Source organism: Quercus suber, unplaced genomic scaffold (assembly GCF_002906115.3).
Source record: "Quercus suber isolate HL8 unplaced genomic scaffold, Cork oak 2.0 scaffold_555, whole genome shotgun sequence".
NCBI classification, from domain to species: domain Eukaryota; kingdom Viridiplantae; phylum Streptophyta; class Magnoliopsida; order Fagales; family Fagaceae; genus Quercus; species Quercus suber.
This window is the reverse complement of record NW_027070003.1, coordinates 1,497-19,131: the sequence shown is the minus strand read 5'-3', so window position 1 is coordinate 19,131 and position 17,635 is coordinate 1,497. Positions and strand designations below refer to the sequence as shown.

The window sequence follows — 17,635 nt, the reverse complement described above, 5'->3', positions numbered from 1 at the left end:
GTATGTATATATAATGTTTGCACTAACCAACTAGGTGACTTTATCTAATCCGACGACGTTTTGTAATAGATATGATATGAGACCCAATTTTTCAGTTAAGGGTTAGGATCTGTTTAAAAAAAATATCTACGGTCTAAAAAGTGCCACCTCATTTAATTTAATTTTTTTTACTTAAAAACCAAAACAGCAAATAAATGTGGTTTAACCAGAGGTTAAGTTAACACACAGTTATATAAAACCAAAAGTAGTAACGGTAGTGTATTGGTGTGGCGGTTTCCAGAGTCAGAAGCAGAAAAGCGTGAATCCAAAAAAAAAAAAAATATGGAGAACGAAGCAGACTACGATGAGCCCGAGACGAAGCGTCCTCACCTTAGCCCTGTCTCCTCCGCCTCGCCTCGCAATTCCGCCACCGCCGCCGCCACTTCCCCATCAACCAACAAAACCGTAAGCAAATCCTCTCTCTTGTAATCTTTCTGTTTGGTTCCCCGGTAAATTAGCTTTAATTTTTTTTTTTTCCTGATATAGTAGAAGCGGTAGAATGAAAATAATGTGTGAATTCAATTTTGCATGTGACGTTACTTGCAGCTTTTGTGTGCGATCGTTGTCAAATTAGGCATAGAGTTGTTGTTATTTTGATTTCTGTGAAATTATAGGGTTGAAATTGTTAATTCTTTAGGGTTTTCAAGTATATGAGGCTGGGGGAGCAGAAACTATGTCAAATTTAGTGGAATCAAGTTGAATTTGTTTCACTCCTCATTGAAGTGGGACCATGAATTATGCTTCTTTAAGAAACTAGTTTGAATTTTTTTAATTTTTAGTCTAAAATAACTGTTTGAGTTGAGGAATGAGAAAAGAATTATGCTAGGGACACATGGCCCACTGACATACCCTTACCAATCACAACTCGCCATATGGCGAGTTGTGGCACAAAATTGTACCAAAATTTGTGTCCTTAGCATAATTCATGAGAAAAAAGAAGTGTATTAATTTCAGTTGGACTTGATTGTCAAATCAGAGCTATTAGGTGCAATTCAGGTGAAGTTGTAGTGCTGTTTCTGTTTGGTTGCTGAGAAAGATTTTTATATATCGTGTTTAATAGGCTAAGAAGTGTTTGGGTGCAATTGAGCTGAAGTGGATGTATCCTCAATCAAGTTGGAACCAAAAATATGCTTATAAGGAATTTTGTTGGTTGCCTTTGAGCTTAAGTTGAGTCTGGTTGCTAAAAAAACGTAAGACCGAAGAAACTTGAAAAAATATGAATACAAATGGTTCATTTTGATAGAAGTTTTTAGGAGGGGTTTGATTTGAATTTTTAGTTTAAATGACTTGAATAAAGTATGACAGGGCATTTTTCCTCCCTGTTGATGAAATGTATGGATGGATTTGAGGTTTATTAATATGTAGATTTGAAATCAGGTAGATGTAAAGTGTCATTTCAAATCAATAACATTATAAGCGTTTTTGTTTGAGAAAAATCCACAAAGCTCAGATCACTTAGTCCGATTAAATACATATCAAGCCGCAGCATTTTTCATCAAATCCTCGTAACCAAACAAAACCAAGAATTCGCTGTTTGGGGTCTTGAGAAAATAAAGACTGGTCCTCAAATGTGCGATGTACAAATTTAAAGTCAGCTGGGGTGACATGTATTATTGGAAATCAAAAGAGAAAACCGATCTCAATTTTTTAATTTTTTTATTGGGTGTGATATAATCTTAATTTTCTGGGTAAGCAAAGAGAGCATTAAGATTGTTATGTTACATGGAACAGAGCACAAGTGTTGAACGATGTATATTTACAGACTACTCTTGAGCGAAATACATAATTATTTTCTCATTGTAAGAGCAAGTGAAGGGTGAGGCCGTGGGTTCGAGACCCAACAGGTGTGTGTGTAATTACCAATAGAAAAAAAAATAGAAAAAAAAGAAGAAGGGGATCATTTTGTGAAAAAATCAACAAAGCCTAAAGATATATCTCTTTACCCTACAAAATTATGCATCCAATCTAGGCATTAGAGCCCCCTACATCTACATGGACTTTATCTTTGGAACATTTTTTTTTTTTTTTTGATGATGTAGGAGAACTTCACTTAGATTAGTTGCACGTTGTAGAGCATACTGTACAACAATCCTCACTATTAATGTTTGGAACATTTCTTGATTAATCATATAAACAATTACATGTGTTGCTCAAGCACAAGCAATCCTTCTTATTAACTATCTTTCAATTCAAAGTGAAGCATTTAGACTGCTGAGTTCTTAGCCCATTATATTTATTGGTTGGACATCAGATTGTACAACATTTTAGTTGCTTTTACTATATCTATTTCCTTCCTTATAAAAATAAGTAGTTTCAGAGTGAAATTTCTTTGTTTATGTATTTCCCATTGTGTGTGACTTGTTATGCATGATCTTACAGATATTGCAGAGAATGGTTCTGGCATATTGATAGAAATGTTTTGCTAAATGGTTATACATATTTGTGCAGGTTGATGCTACAGTGCTCCAGTACCAGAATCAGAAACTTCTTCAGCAGATAGACATACAAAAACAAGAGTTGCATGATATTGAGGCGAGGATTAAAGAATTAAAAGACAAGCAAAGTTCGTATGATGATATATTAATTGTAGTGAACCAACTCTGGAATCAGGTGAGTCTTATGTTTAATAGTCACAAGCCCGTGTGATGCATGGGATTCATTCAAAACAATGGTATAGTCATCTATTATTGCATGTAATCCAAAATTTTCTCAAGACTCACCATTCAAACACTATAGCTAAATGGAGAAAGCATCACATAAAATCTTACCTAATTCAAATTTTTTTGGAATATATGGCCAGATTCATGAATGGTGACAAATTTTGTAAAAATGTGAATAATCAAATCATATAATGTTTTAAGAGGAATTGGCTAGGTAAATACTGTGCATTTGTTACTTCATTGTGAGTTTGCCTATGCATTTAGTCTCCTTGGAGTTGTTTGGGTGATGCTATGCATAATAGTTGATGCATTGGTTGGTTGGTTGAATTGGTTCAACAATTGCTTGTCCGCTGCGTGGAATTTAGCTCCTTTGTATGTGCTGTGGCAAGTGTGGAATTCCTGTACTTTTGAAGGTGTGGAAGTGTCAGAAGTGCAGTTGAGGCTTTCTTTCTTTGGTTACTTAGTGAATGGTCTAACTGTCTTGGGTTTAAGGGACAGTGGTACTATCACCGAGTTTGCTAATTCAATATCCTTTAATTGTAATTCTTTGGATACAATTTCTGGGACTATCTTATGCTTTGTACTGTTCATGGGGTAGTTCTTTCAGAATACGATCATTTATTTATTTAAAAAAAACAATTTTTTAATGGGAAGATACTGTAATTACAAAAAAAAAAAAAAAAAAAAACAATGCATGAAGCAAAACACAAAGAAATTTCCAAATTTAATTTAAGTCTAAAAATACTGTATTATATCAAATGTTGTGATCACAATGTATCCCTTAATCAATCTTCCAATAAAATAACCACAAAAACAACATATTAGTATCCAAATGGAAGAGCTTTAGTCATTGCAACAATACACCTTGTGCTATGAGTTATGAGAAAGGGAACCTTAGCACTAAATTTAATACAAACCAATTAGCAAGGCCCAAAAAGGATAAAATGTTGGCAATTTTGGAAGATCGCTAGTGGGTTAGCATGAATTATAAAGAGTAGTAACAGACTAGAAGGTGAAGTTACTAACAAAACTTAAGCATGTAAAACTCCATAACGTATTTGTTAACAAAGTATTTAACCCAGTTATTCATGTGACTAACCCAATCTAATCTGTTGAGGATCTATAGCTAACCCCAAATTTTGGGGCTAAGGCTTTCTTCTTGTTGTTGATCAGAAAATCTATACTTATTGTCTAATTTCTCTGTTTTAGGTCCTTTGTTTTCCTCCTTTGGCAAGGAAATACCATCGCCCCATTCTGTGAACCTCTATAGTCTATCCTCAGTCAATAAAAAATAAGAAAGAAATCTGTGAACAAAAAAGCATGAAAATAAATAAGGTTAGAGAGAGAGAGAGAGAGAGCATATGCAAATCTAAAAATATAGTATTGAAAAAAAAATTCACATTGGAAATGTTTTGAAACCCATTACTATCATATTTTTGTTTATGGGGAATCTAGGGTGAAGAAGGAGAAAGAGAGGAATGAACTTTAAATGCTAGAATATAAGGGGCTGAAGGAGTAAATGTAATAATTTAAGAAAAAAATTAATTTCTTGGGCAACTAGAGGGGTTTGAAAAGTTTATTGGGTTTGATGGAGGGAGGAAGAGTTGAAGGGGTTGGGTTGGGTTGTGGGAAGGAGAGTTGAAGGCGTAATAGGGAAGCAAAAATTTGTGGAGGCATTCAACCATTAGATTAGGAAAGAGTTTTGAAACAAATAAAGCATCAATTTAATGGTAAATTGGGGCCGCATGGGTTAGCTCAATTGGTTGGCCTCATGGGAACCCCCCATGAGGTCTCTGATTCAAGTCCTTAAATTACCCGGTACACGGTTCTTGCATGTGTATCATATAGACGGGGTCGTGTATCCAAGGTTTACTTGACAAGGGTGGGTACACAAAGTTGCCTTGCCTTGAAGAGGTTCCTTGTCATAAAAAACAATAATAAGAATGGTAAATTAGTAAAATCAAAGGGACTTAAGAGGAAAATAAAGAGAAATGAGAGATTTGTGGAGAAAATAAGAAATAATTAAAGGGCAAGGAAGTAGGAAAAATAAAAAATAAAAAATAATTAAATGTGAATAATGAAGGAGCCAGTAAATAATGAAAGGACAGAGTTTTTCTACAAAATGGTTTGAAGGAATCTTTGCCAATCCATCATGTGGAGATTCATAATCATAAAACCATCAACGTGTATTAAATCAAATTACATTTTAAATTTTTAAATAAGTCACAAGATTTATTAAAAGACAAAGTTTAGCTATAAAATTGGTTGTAGCCTAAGGTTATAATCTTACTCAATAAAATGAACATTACCACATATTTTGTAAATCTAACCGTTAAATTGTATGTTTTTTACGCTCTTAATACACATATCAAATTTTGTGTCAATTAGATACTATTTATCATATAATCTATAAACTTATATTTTATGCATAATTTTGAGTTATAAAAACTTGCAATTTAAATAATTTATTGATAACTTAGTTATTGATTTTTAATTTTCTAGAAATTAAATTTTTGCAAGCGTAGAGGATATAAGAAGAATATGTAATCCAATGGTGGATTTGTCAAAATTCATCTGTAATAAAAAGATATTAAGAAAGATTGTAACTTAAGGCTACAACCAATTTTGTAGCTAAATTTTGTCTTTCATTAAATAGGTCCTTGACTAATAGTACATTCGAGTGTTTGTTTCAATCACAGTGTAGTGGGATGGAGGGATTTTCCTCCAAAATGGTATAATCAATTTGGAGGTAAACTCTATCCTTAAGGGAAATAAATTAACGTCATGGGGCAACTAAGAGATTATTGGAGAGAAAAGAAGAAACAATAAAAAAGCAGGGGATTTTAATATAGTCTTATTTTATTTTAACAATTTTAATTAATTTGTTTTTAGCCTTTCTACAAATTCTTTTCTTATGAAAAAAAGTAGGAAAAAAAAAGTGTGAACAATGAAGGAGCAGATAAAAAGTAAAAGATAAAGTTTTCCTCCAAATCAATTTCAAGTAATTTCTTCCAACCTGTTATGTGGTGGTTCATTAAAATCATCCAGGTCTATTAAATCACATTACTCATTAAATAGGTCAATGTCTATAAGTGCATGTTGATGGTCATTTCAATTGCCACGTAGTGGATTGGAGAAATTTTCCTTTAAACTGATTTGGAGGTAAATTCTGTCCACAAGGAAAAGAAATATGTCATGGGGCAACAAAGGGGTTTGATGGAGAGGAAGAGCTAAATTGGGGAGAAGAATTAATAGGAGATGTTAAAGAAGGAAGTCAAAAATTGTGAAAGCATATCAAGCATCAATTAATCACTATTAAATAAGAAATAACAAGAGTGGGGAAGATGGGAAAAAAATTAATTAAATGTGAATAACAAGGGAGCAGGTAAATAAGGAAAGAGATTAATGTCATGGGCAATTGGAGGTGTTTGATGGAAAGAGGAAGAGCCAAATGGAGGAGGGTTAAAGAGGAAAACTGAAAATTGTTTAAGCATTAATAATTAAGACTTATTGAAGAAGAAGAAGAAAAAATAATAGAAAAAGTGAGCGGTGGGATCCTACGTGGCACAATGGCAGAAGGGTGGAATTAAATTCTAAAGTGACCGTTTTTTTAGACAGTATAGATATGCACTTTCTGTTCATGCTTACATTTTCTAGTCCATAATGACTGAAGTTCCCAATAAAAAATTTCATTGTTTTGCTGTATAGTTGGTTGATGACTTAATCCTTCTTGGGGTGCGAGCTGGGGCAGGCCAGGTTGCTTTGGAATTTCTGGACCTTGCTCATCACTCTCGAGGTATTTTTTTTCTCTAATTTTTTCAATAAACATATGTACTCTGTTGTATTTCCCATGACAGCTTAATTGGACTTCCAAGATTTTTCATGTCATATAAGGTTGATTGACTTGAGATACATTCTAGGTTCAATCCCATCATGTCCTGCTGAGGAAATATTTCTTTGTAGACTGCTACAAAGGGATTCTATTGAAGCCAATGGTAGTGATGAGATCATTAGATATGTTGAAGATGCCCTTGCTTTGCGTCATTCATCTACTAGGGAGTTGTTGAAAATCCTGCAAGATTCAATTGATGATCAAAGGGTGAGGACTGAGAGCATTGCCCGTGCTTTGCATGGAAAACTATCTTCAGAAGGTCAGAAGAAATCTTGATGTGAGGTCCAATTGTTAATTCATCATTCTTCATATCTGTTTTTTATGTTTAGGTTGGTCTGTTTTTTTTTTTTTTTGGTTAATCTTTGCAGTAGTGTCTTTTTCATGAGATTTGTATTGATTATGTCATTATAACACTTTTGGGGTTCTCAGATGCCATCATCCAATTGTCAAAGATTGATGATATTATGAAAGAGGAGGCTATCAAGCTGGGTAAAGTGATTGATATTCTCCATTTGAAGCATAAAGAATACATTGAGAAGATTCAAACTTACATTAGCAGCCATTCAATTCATGAATCTGAGATTAAGCGCCTTGCAGGTCTCTAAGATAGTTCTTTCTGAACATATAATTTACATTATTGCGGCACAAATTTATTCTCTTACTTGTAAATGTATAAGTATCAAGATTACCATGAGTGGGGGTATGCATCCCAGATTCAAGAAGCGTGCAGGCAGATAATTCTACAGTACCACAATTTACTAGTTGTGTATCCATCACACGAGACCTCTAGATTGTATATTGATGTGTATATCTTCTGTTTTTGTTGAAAGGTGAGCTGGACGAGTGTGTTGCTGAACTTGAAGAGAGTAGAAGAAAACTAGTCAATCTGAAAATGCAAAAGGATGTAGCATCTGGGATGCATACCCCCACTCATGGTACAGCCAATGGAGACTTGTCACCGGAAAAGCCTGTAGATAGGACAATGGGTTTGCGGGAATTGAAGGACTCTATTGAGGAATCAAAGGTATCACAATATAAATGAGTTGCTTACCACAACGCCCCACCCCACCCCCACCCCCCCCCCCTCCCCCCCCCAAAAAAAAATCCCTCTCTAACCAGGCATGTGTTTAAACAAATAATGTAGATACTGGCAGAAGATCGTCTTTCTGAGGTTCAAGATGCACAGGGAGAAAATCTAAGCTTGTCAAAACAATTGCAAGATCTTCAGGTCTCTGAGATTGAATTCTTTTCATCTTCAATAGTTGATATTCCTTTTATCTCAGGGCCTCATTTTATATTCACTTTAATTATATGCATGAATCTCACTTTTGATATTGTACTCGTACAGAATGAACTGAAGGATGAAAAATATATTCGCTTATCCCGATTGTACTCTTTGCGAAATGATCAACTCCAACATTGGAATGCTGAAGTGGAGCAGTACAAAGTATTGACAGAGTCTCTGCAGGTTGAACTGTCTTGTCTTACGTGTTGGCACTTGCTTTTTTTGCTTGTTCTATATGGGTCTTTTTTAAAATTATAATTTCAGGCTGAAAGGCCTCTTATCATGAGAAGGGAGAAGGAGGTGAGTGTAAAACTAGAATCAGCAGATGCTTTGAGGAATGCCATTGATAATGCTGAATCTAGGATTGGAGAGCTGGAGCTTCAGCTACAGAAACGTATCGATGAAAAAAATGAGCTGGAGATTAAGATGGAAGAAGCTGTGCAGGATGCAGGTCAAATTACACATTTGATTTTAATTTATTTTTATGGGGGCAATTTTCTGGAGCTTCTGGTTTTTAAGGGTGTTACTTACTGCAGGGAGAAAGGATATTAAATCAGAGTTTCGTGTAATGGCTTCGGCTTTGTCTAAAGAAATGGGAATGATGGAAACTCAATTGAAGCGATGGAAGGAGGCAGCCCATGAAGCACTGTCCTTAAGTGAGGAAGCCCAGTCTCTAAAAGCTCAACTAGATAGGAAGGTTTTGTCTCATTTACCTATTTTGTTTCTTCTCTTGTTAGTCAAATTATTCTTATGCATCATGTGGACTATTTGGAGTGAACAGAACACCCTCAAATTTGAAGGGAATGATCACTCGCCATTGGAGTTAAAAATGAAATTCTCAAGCTCTATGTATGATTGGATTGCTGCATTAAGTGTTCTTTCTTTTTCTGATTTGCTGGACTTTCTGGACTTTTGTAACTTTAGATCATGTCTTGTAGTAACTCAAGTACTATTTGCGTGTACCTGGCTGTGATGTTTTTTAAAGCACCATCTAAAAAATTTCTTACTTTTCAACCAAAAAAAAAAAAGTGATCTCAACTTTTGATAATTCCTTAGTAATTTGTAGCCATGCCTAGAGCCATATTCTCCACAAATTTTAGTAATTAGGTGCCAATGTGCTTTAGCTCAAATTTCATCTCCTCTCCTTGTAAGAACAAGACGGATGGTGAGGTGGTGGGTTCCATACCCTCTGGGTTCTTGTAATTACCATTAAAAAAATAGCAATCATGTCCTTTCTCATTGCCTCTAGCCATGTTATGGCTATTTCTCTTTTTGGAATACACCTTTAAAAATTGAGATTGAAAATATTTGTTGGCAATTAATCTGCGACAACGTAATGCTGTTGGGGTGTAGGGTGGACTAAGGGCACTGGGCACAAAATAGGCAGAATTGTTGAGTACCCTCCCTTGACCCCCAAACAAATACAAAAGGTTTGTTATTTTACTACCCACATCATATTTGGCTACCTATTTTTGAGATTGATCTTTCAAGAATGTGATTGTAGAGATAGGAAAGTGACCACAATATAGGGAGAGTTGTACTCCCCTCACCACTACCCCAAACCAAAAAATGAAAAAAATTGAATAAGTAAATACTATCCATAGATTTCTTTAAGCTTTGGCTAAGAGCCTTTTAGCTCTATGGGCACCACCTTGTGTTTCTAATGGAAATGTTCAGGGCTCAAATATCTGCTCCCTAATTGAAACTATTAAATTTTCCATCTTAAAGATTTTCCTTTTATTCATACTATATCTATGTTGTCATCATTTTCTCTTATGAGAAGACTCTTTTCTGAAATTTACCTTTTCCTGTGTTTTTTGTGTAGAGTAATGAAATGCAGAGCTTAGCAGACAAATGTGCTGAACAGATGATGGAGATCAAGTCTCTTAAGGAACTGGTAAGATTCTCAATTCTAGTTATGATCACATGCTTCAACACTACTTCTTGTTAGTTCTTAGTTGTATGATTTTTCCTCAACTATTTGGTGGGATCCTTTTGGCATTGATGTTATTATATTTTTCTTATGTATTGATTTTTCATGCAACCCTATATTACACAGATTCTTTGAATTTCTGTCCTTGCTGTCTGATACCCCCCATTTTATTTTTAAAGAATCAATTTTACTGAAGCATCCTCGTCATATCTGTCCCTCTAGAATATTTCCTGCTCAGTCAAATTAGATATTAAATGCATTTTTTCCCCCAGTTTCGTTTCTGATTTCCCTATTGAAAAATTCGTGAATTTGGTTTATCATGTGCTATATCTGCATTTTGTGGTTATAGGTCACAACTGACTTGCATGATTATGGAAACAGGATTACATTCTGATGATGGTTTTCAGTCAAATAGAATGTTGGAAAATGTTTTCCAGTGAAATTTGGTACGAATCATGAATATATGAGATGAAAATATTTGAAGTTGTTGCCTAGACAAGAACAAGGAAAAGAAGAGAATGAAACACACCAAAAAAAAAAAAAGCACATGGAGATATATGTGCTTAAGCTTTGGATTAAGTGATCATTTCTTTTGAAGTATATGAATTATGATTTTTAAGATTTTCCGGACTGTTCTATAACTGAGCTTATATAGAAAATGATAAGGACAAACATATTGCAGATTGATAAGTTGCAGAAGGAAAAACTGGAACTGCAAATCTTTTTGGACTTGTATGGACAGGAAAGTCATGACAATAGGTAAATTGAGGATCCTTATCTAATGGTTTATGTTGTTAAATATGAAAGTGATGGTATCAATATGTTTCATACTTAAAAAGTAAAAGCTGATATCTTGGTATTATTTGTTGTAATTGTTTCTTTTTGAGAAATAGAAAAATAATGATATTTTGGGTTGTACTCATGTTGTATGGGTAGTACCTTTCTAGAAGGGTTTGGAATTTTCTAGTGCTGATGTGTCCCTACCAGCTGTCCCATTCACAAATATTTCTTATCTTATTGGAACCATTGATTCCTATATAAAAAATGAATAGTAAGAGGACATATCAAGAATTTTCAGCATCTCCTTCTGTAAATGTCACTCTTAATGTTTTCTTTCCTTTTTCAACATTTCATTACTCATGCTTGGGATGTATATGTAACTATTATGTTTGAGAGGAAGATTAGCTATGAGTAAAGGTGGTAATCATTGTAGTTGTGCTAATATAAAAGAAAGTCACAAGTCTGAATCTATAAAATCCTTTTATGCGTGAGAGATATCTGTCCAAATGATGGATTGAGTATCAATCAGCAGAATGGTTGTATCTTTGAACAGACATAGTACTCTTGCCACTTCTTTCAGTTATGACAGCGGTTCAATGGATATTCCATTATGTTCAAGGGTAACAACTCATAAGTACTATGCATTTTGTTTTAGAAGAGTTTTTTTTGTCTCTGCATAGATAGAAGGATGAGAATCAGATGCGTATGTGATTTAAATGATTTTGGTATACAACTTGTTAGGATATAATGACAGATTTAGCTCTCTAGGTAAACATTTTGGTATATATGCTAATTTCAGTGTTGGTAAAAGTGTCAAAGTGCACATAGGCCTCTTGGAGCCTAGGAGCAAAGCACAAGTGTGTGCCTCATTGAAGTAAAACGCACATTTTTCAAATATAATATCTAATAACCTTTAATAGAAATATTCGTAACATATAAATATATATATATATATATAAACTCAAAATTTGTATATTTTACTAATTAGGTAAAGTGCAATTGTATAATGTTTGTATTTAAACTTTGCTTAAGTTATTTCAATTCTTAAAATTTATATATACTTAATTGAAAACAATTATCAATGGACAATATCATAAGTAGAAAGTTTAAACATAAAATTTTTTTCTCTTGTGCTTTATAAAAATACATAACCATGATAGTTATGATCGAATGATGTATATGGTTCAATCAACATACATCTAGAAATCAGAGACCAAAAAGCACAAGAATAGTAAATTATTGTTCGTATCTTTTGACATGTAAATAAAAAAAATTGTGTAATACAACACCTTAAGAATAGTGGTTGTATAGTAAATCATTGGTCCATGTCATTTCTTTCAAGATCAAGCAATTAATTTTGATGATTCATATATTTTTTTTTTAACGATAAAATAAAAAAGCGTGCCTTGACCTACTTTGTGCTTCTTCTTCAAGAAGCTTCAAAAAAGCGTGCCTAAAGTGCGCTTTATTAAATGAGCTCTTTTTTGGCCAAGTGAAGCGCTCAGACCTTGGGGCTTTAAGCGCACCTAAGTGCACTTTTAATGACACTGGCTAATTTACAAATTTTGCCCCTTATTTCACACTGCTTTCCCTCCTTCTTAATGGGTGGTAAATGCATCTCATATTCATACATTTAACCCTTTAATTTTGAATTGCAGAGATTTGATGGAAATCAAAGAATCAGAACGCAGAGCTCACTCACAAGCTGAAGTCTTGAGAAATGCTTTAGATGAACATAGTCTAGAGTTGAGAGTGAAAGCTGCCAATGAAGCTGAGGCTGCTTGCCAACAAAGGCTTTCTGCTGCTGAAGCTGAAATAGCCGATTTAAGGGTTAAATTGGATGCTTCTGAGAGGTTGCTTCTCTTTTTTTTTTTTCTTCATCTAAAATTGTATCCACATTGAAGGGGTTTTTTGGTTTTGAAAATCTGTAGTTGGATGACAATATGTGTGTGTGCGTGTTTCAATTGGATTTCTTCCTATGACAAACTTAAGGAAATGTTTTTTTTTTTTCCTTTTTCTTAAGGGGCATGGGGGAAGGTTAAAGGATGAGAGTGATGTTTTGCTTTTTCTTTTTCGTATTCTTCATTGTGATCTTGCATATGCTTTATGTAGTTTTTTTTTTTTAATGTGTTTGTGTCTTTTTTTTTTTGAGAGAGAGGGGTGGGGGTGTTCAGTGGGTGATGCCAAATAGAGTGATTGACCTACTGGCTGGTCAAAGGAGTTGGTTTGGTAAACACTCTTCCACTGTTTAGAATTTAGCCCCCCTTATGCTTGATGTGGATATGGTAAATGGAGTGTAATTATCACTCTTTTGAAGATGTGGAAGCTTTGGAGATGCAACAGAAGACATCTTTCCTTAGGACCTTTCATTTGCTTGTAGTTATTATGCTATCTTGTGTATTACTTCTGCGCACAGGGTATTACTTTTTTTATTTTTTAAAATAACAAGTGATATGTAGAAATGGTTTTAATTTTTTATTTTGGTCATGATGCAGTAGACGTGGTTGATTTCTTTAATTCTCTGTAGTGTCCTCTTCTTTCTAGGAGAGGATGTAAGGTGTTGAAATAGATACTTAGTTCTGTTGGTTGAATCATGTATGAAAGTATAAATGATATGGGTTTATCATAAAGGATATACTTCTAAAGAATTCGTTGAGTTGGGGCATTTTGATGACACCGTGTGTCTGGAAACTCAGTTTGGTTCTCAGTTGGAACGCATATTCATGCCATGTGAGGTTCTGAATGAGAGGGATGGCAGTTCCAATATATGGCTTTTAGAATGAAGTGGAGTTGGCTGTAAACAGGGCTCAACTAGGAGAATAAGTATCGTGGAATTATGCTGTATGCGTAAGTTTTGCTGGTTTTACGATTTTGCAGATTCGATCTGTCTTTATCTTTTTAGTATTATTTTTTAAAGATCAATAATCTCTCTACTTTTTAGTTGGGAGTTTTGGAATTTTATTCTATTGCAAATAGATGTATATATACACTCTTCTTGCTTTGCTTGCTACGAAGATATTTATCATTGATACTGCGGATTGTTCTTCAAGCTTGCAACTAGAGAAAAAATTTGACAATTAAAACCTTTGTGGTCTATGCTTTCAATTTTTGTACAGGGATGTTTTGGAGCTTACCGAGGCTATTAGAAATAAAGACGCAGAAGCAGAGGCATACATAGCAGAAATTGAGGTACCCCAGGGTTTTTAAAATTTTTCTTTTTGATTTTGAGTCTCACAATCAGCTTCAAATTTGGTTCCTTAATATCTTGCACTACATCTCCCCTTTTTTCTGCCTTATTGTTTTCTTGTCGATTGATTTATTATTTTCCTGCAGACCATTGGTCAAGCATATGAAGATATGCAGACACAGAACCAACATCTGTTGCAGCAGGTGACTGAGAGGGACGATTATAATCTCAAGGTTTGTCTTGTTATTATCTGCATTGATGCTAGTTTTGTTATGCTCTGCCTTCTTTGTTTTCCGGCAGTTCTGCAGTCCAATGCATGGGCTGGTCATTCCTAATTTTTTCATGAGATCCTCAATGCAGCTTGTTTCCGAGAGTGTGAAGACAAAGCAGGCACAGAGCGCTTTACTCTCTGAGAAGCATGCATTGGAAAAGCAACTTCAGCAAATTAATGCATCAATAGAATCCTTAAAAATGAGGATTTCTCACAGTGAAGAGCAGGTAAGGATTCCCCGTACTCAAAAGGAAGTTTGCTACTTAGGTCCTTTATCAACCCAAAGTTAAATAATGCAGATGGAGCCTTGTCTGACAGAAGCCATTAAATGTACTCACGAAGAAAGACATCTTGCAGTCAACCTGGAAACAGCCAAGTGGGAATTGACTGATGCTGAGAAGGAGTTGAAGTGGCTTAAATCTGCTACTGCTTCCTCTGAGAAGGAATATGAGCAAATCCAGCAGGATATGGATGATATCCAAATGGATTTAGAGAATGAAAGGTGTTTTTTTTTCCTCGTTCGGGAGTTGAGTTCATTTAAATTATAATAGTCTATTGAGGAACTTCTGATTTTGTGTATGCATCACACAACTACCTCTACCACAAATTTATAGTTTAGAACATAGAAGGAGTAGGTAATTTGTCACTTGGTACAGTGTTTTTTGTGTGTGTGTGTGTGTGCATGATGCCATTTCTGACCTGCTTCTAATTCAGAAGGTTGGTTTTCCATTGATATAACATGGCAATACCGATCTAGTATTTCACTGAAGTGAATGTGATATTGGAACCATTTTACTTCAATCTGTTAATTGATGGCTGTGAAGCTTCTTTGAAATTGACTTTTGGCATGTGGATCTATGGGTGAAGGGCTATCACTTTTTTTTTTGGGCTTGTGTAGGGGGTAGGCAGATGCAGATATAGTATATGCTTGTCAAGAAAGCATGTCATACTAAGCTACAAATCCGTTGTTACAATTTGATGCTATTTCATAATCAGATTATCGAAGTTGGGGGATTTCTTTATGTAGAGTTAGTAGCTCTTTGGTTATTACAGAAATGGATCATAGCTATTTAAGCACCTATAAATTGTTTATGTTTCAAGCTAAATTTGCATCTAATTAGATGGAATTGTGTTGAGCAGAAGCTCAAGGAAGAAGCTTGAGGACGACCTTAGGGAATTGAATATCAAGGTTGCCGAGATGAGTTCTGAAACTGGAGAGGCTGCAATACAGAAACTCCAAGATGAAATCAAGAGTTGCAAGTCTATTCTAAAGTGCAGCGTGTGTTCTGATCGGCCAAAGGAGGTAAGTGTGCTCATTGCATGCAAGCTTACACCCCTGCGATCTGTCTTTTCATTTCTAGCTATATGTTTACAAGATTTAAGTTCATTGACCTTGTGAAATCCTTTAAATTAGTTTATTATTATTATTATTTTGTTTCAGTGTGTGTATATTCTGTTACACTGATGGATGTGGGTGTGATTTATATCCTGACAGGTTGTAATCGTGAAGTGCTATCATCTTTTCTGCAATCCATGCATCCAAAAAAACCTAGAGATTCGCCATCGGAAGTGTCCCGCATGTGGAAATGCATTTGGTCAAAATGACGTTCGGTTTGTAAAGATATAGAAGAGCTTCAACGTAATTCTGTAGTTGTAGTTAGCAACTTAGCATCTACGAAGCCCCAACCCCTTTGTAGCTGTTGGTTCTTTCGTAATAGAAAGGGATTTTAAATTTAAATCAAAATAAAAATAGACAGGAAAATATACATGCCTCCCTGCCCACCCGAATGCCATGTCCCATGTGCATTGGCACTTAGGAGACTTGAACCTGATAGCTGGATTTCAATTTTCAATCATATAAGTGCTCATCCTTTTTCTACATGGACTTTTATTTATTTATTTTTATTTCATATTAAATAATTACCTACACAACCCAAAAAAAATGGAAAGCTTCGAATTGAATTTTAAGCTATTAATCTCTCTCTTTAAACTCTACATGGAATTCATTGAATGGAAAATTAGTATACATTAACCCTATGAGTTTGGTTTAGTAGTTCCTGAGCTTCATGATATTTATGAAATTTTGAATTTGAAATCTTTAGCTAGAATATAGGGGCAACTCCTATAAGATTTTTTCTTGTAATAATTTGGTGCTAGTGATACGGAAGATTGCATATACCTATGAAAATAATTAGATACTCAGACTAGTCTCAACGCGCAGATGCTACAACAGTAAGCGGAGAAGGAGAATTTAATTCCTGTTGGCCATCTTTATGGATAAGGTGACAGTGACATGAAAATCATCCACATCCACGTGGCCTGGCTTTGTTCTTTTGTTATTACTGGATAAAGATATTTTATACTTGATTGTAGGGCCCATGCTCCTTCAGTCTCCATCACCATCCCATTCGTCTGCAATCTAAACCAATATTATAAGCAGCTAGCAGCCAAGCTTTGAATTCCTTTCCAATCCAATTCATATATCTATTTATTTATTTTCTGCTTCTATTATTGCATTTTTTAAGCCCTCTCAAATACTCCTCCATCCAAATATAGAATTGAGGATCGAAATTAGAAATTTAAGGAAGTTATAGTTAGGGTATGTTTAGATATCGTTTATTTGTTTAAAATTTGAAAACTAATTATTGAAAACACTGTAATAAAATATTTTTTAAAAGATAAAATATTGTTCACTTGCTATTGTTCACGCGTTTTTGTGTTTTGACTGATCCATGAATAGTGTCATGGGACTAGCCAAAAAATGCAGACGCCAACTTCAATGCAGACGTGTTGCTAAAAAAACGCACACTTAAGTGTTCGAAGATTATTTTTACTAACTTATTTTTCTATTCAGTTTATTTTTGCTATTATTTATAAGTTTTACTGTACTTTTTGATATTATTTATTGGTCCAACTGTATTGTTTCACCTAATTTTTATATTTATCTACAATATTTTTAGCAAAAAATTTTCAATTTTAGTAAAATAAGCAGATTCCAAGAATATTCTTAATTTAATAAATTTTTATTGAAAATTAAAGATTTGAGGGATTTTTTTCCTTAAATTTTTTTGGTCCGAAATATATTCAAAGAAATGAGATTGGATAAACCTGACAAACAATTAAATTTCATCATTTGCCTGTGTATTATCAAAATATAGTATATAACTATATACATAATATGGAAAATGTAAACAAAATCATTAGTTTATAAACTATTTTCAAAAATATTTTATGAGAAAATAATAAAGAAAATAAAATTTTTTCATTTTATATTTTTCATAATAATTTTGTTAAAACTTTTTTTAATATGATTTATTAACATGATTATTATGATCACAAGTCAGCACGACGCCGTTTCTCACTTTGGAAGATAAAATCATTGTGCCCAAACCGACACCTTCTCATATTTCTCTCTCACTCTCAAGAGATCATTTCCTGACTTTTTGAGTGTCAAGGCAATAAGAAAAAAAGAAAGAAAGAAAGAAATGCTTCTCTCTCTTGTACACAGCAGCAGCTTCACATCACCTTTTGAATCCAAAAACTATACCAGCAATCTCAATCCCACGACTTTGCTGTTGCCCAACTCCT

General features: G+C 34.2%; 1 protein-coding gene across 3 annotated transcripts; it reads left to right on the top strand.

Moving 5' to 3' along the window:
* Window positions 1–273: 273 nt before the first annotated feature.
* Window positions 274–15,926, top strand: LOC111987382 (E3 ubiquitin-protein ligase BRE1-like 2). Of its 3 annotated transcripts, XM_024019096.2 has the most exons (19): window positions 274–444; window positions 2,488–2,649; window positions 6,408–6,495; window positions 6,620–6,850; window positions 7,021–7,188; window positions 7,422–7,615; window positions 7,736–7,819; window positions 7,940–8,059; window positions 8,141–8,327; window positions 8,413–8,573; window positions 9,702–9,773; window positions 10,492–10,568; window positions 12,248–12,442; window positions 13,706–13,778; window positions 13,923–14,009; window positions 14,137–14,274; window positions 14,347–14,549; window positions 15,188–15,350; window positions 15,543–15,926. In XM_024019096.2, the coding sequence occupies exons 1-19, from the start codon at window positions 322–324 to the stop codon at window positions 15,672–15,674; spliced, it is 2,658 nt and encodes an 885-aa protein (XP_023874864.2). In that variant the 5' UTR covers window positions 274–321; the 3' UTR covers window positions 15,675–15,926. The 3 variants fall into 3 exon arrangements, with proteins under 3 accessions (XP_023874864.2, XP_023874866.2, XP_065620457.1); XM_024019098.2 differs by lacking the exons at window positions 274–444; window positions 2,488–2,649; window positions 6,408–6,495 and having other exon boundaries at window positions 6,762–6,868; XM_065764385.1 differs by lacking the exons at window positions 274–444; window positions 2,488–2,649; window positions 6,408–6,495; window positions 6,620–6,850 and adding an exon at window positions 6,855–6,873.
* Window positions 15,927–17,635: the final 1,709 nt, after the last annotated feature.

What these genes read in the sequence shown, in the direction of transcription:
- LOC111987382 (XM_024019096.2), top strand. Translation starts at nt 322, where the DNA reads ATGGAGAACGAAGCAGACTACGATGAGCCCGAGACGAAGCGTCCTCAC. An exon ending in TATTGACAGAGTCTCTGCAG is followed by an intron (nt 8,060 to 8,140) that starts GTTGAACTGTCT and finishes TTATAATTTCAG; the next exon opens with GCTGAAAGGCCTCTTATCAT. An exon ending in AGAAGCTGTGCAGGATGCAG is followed by an intron (nt 8,328 to 8,412) that starts GTCAAATTACAC and finishes TACTTACTGCAG; the next exon opens with GGAGAAAGGATATTAAATCA.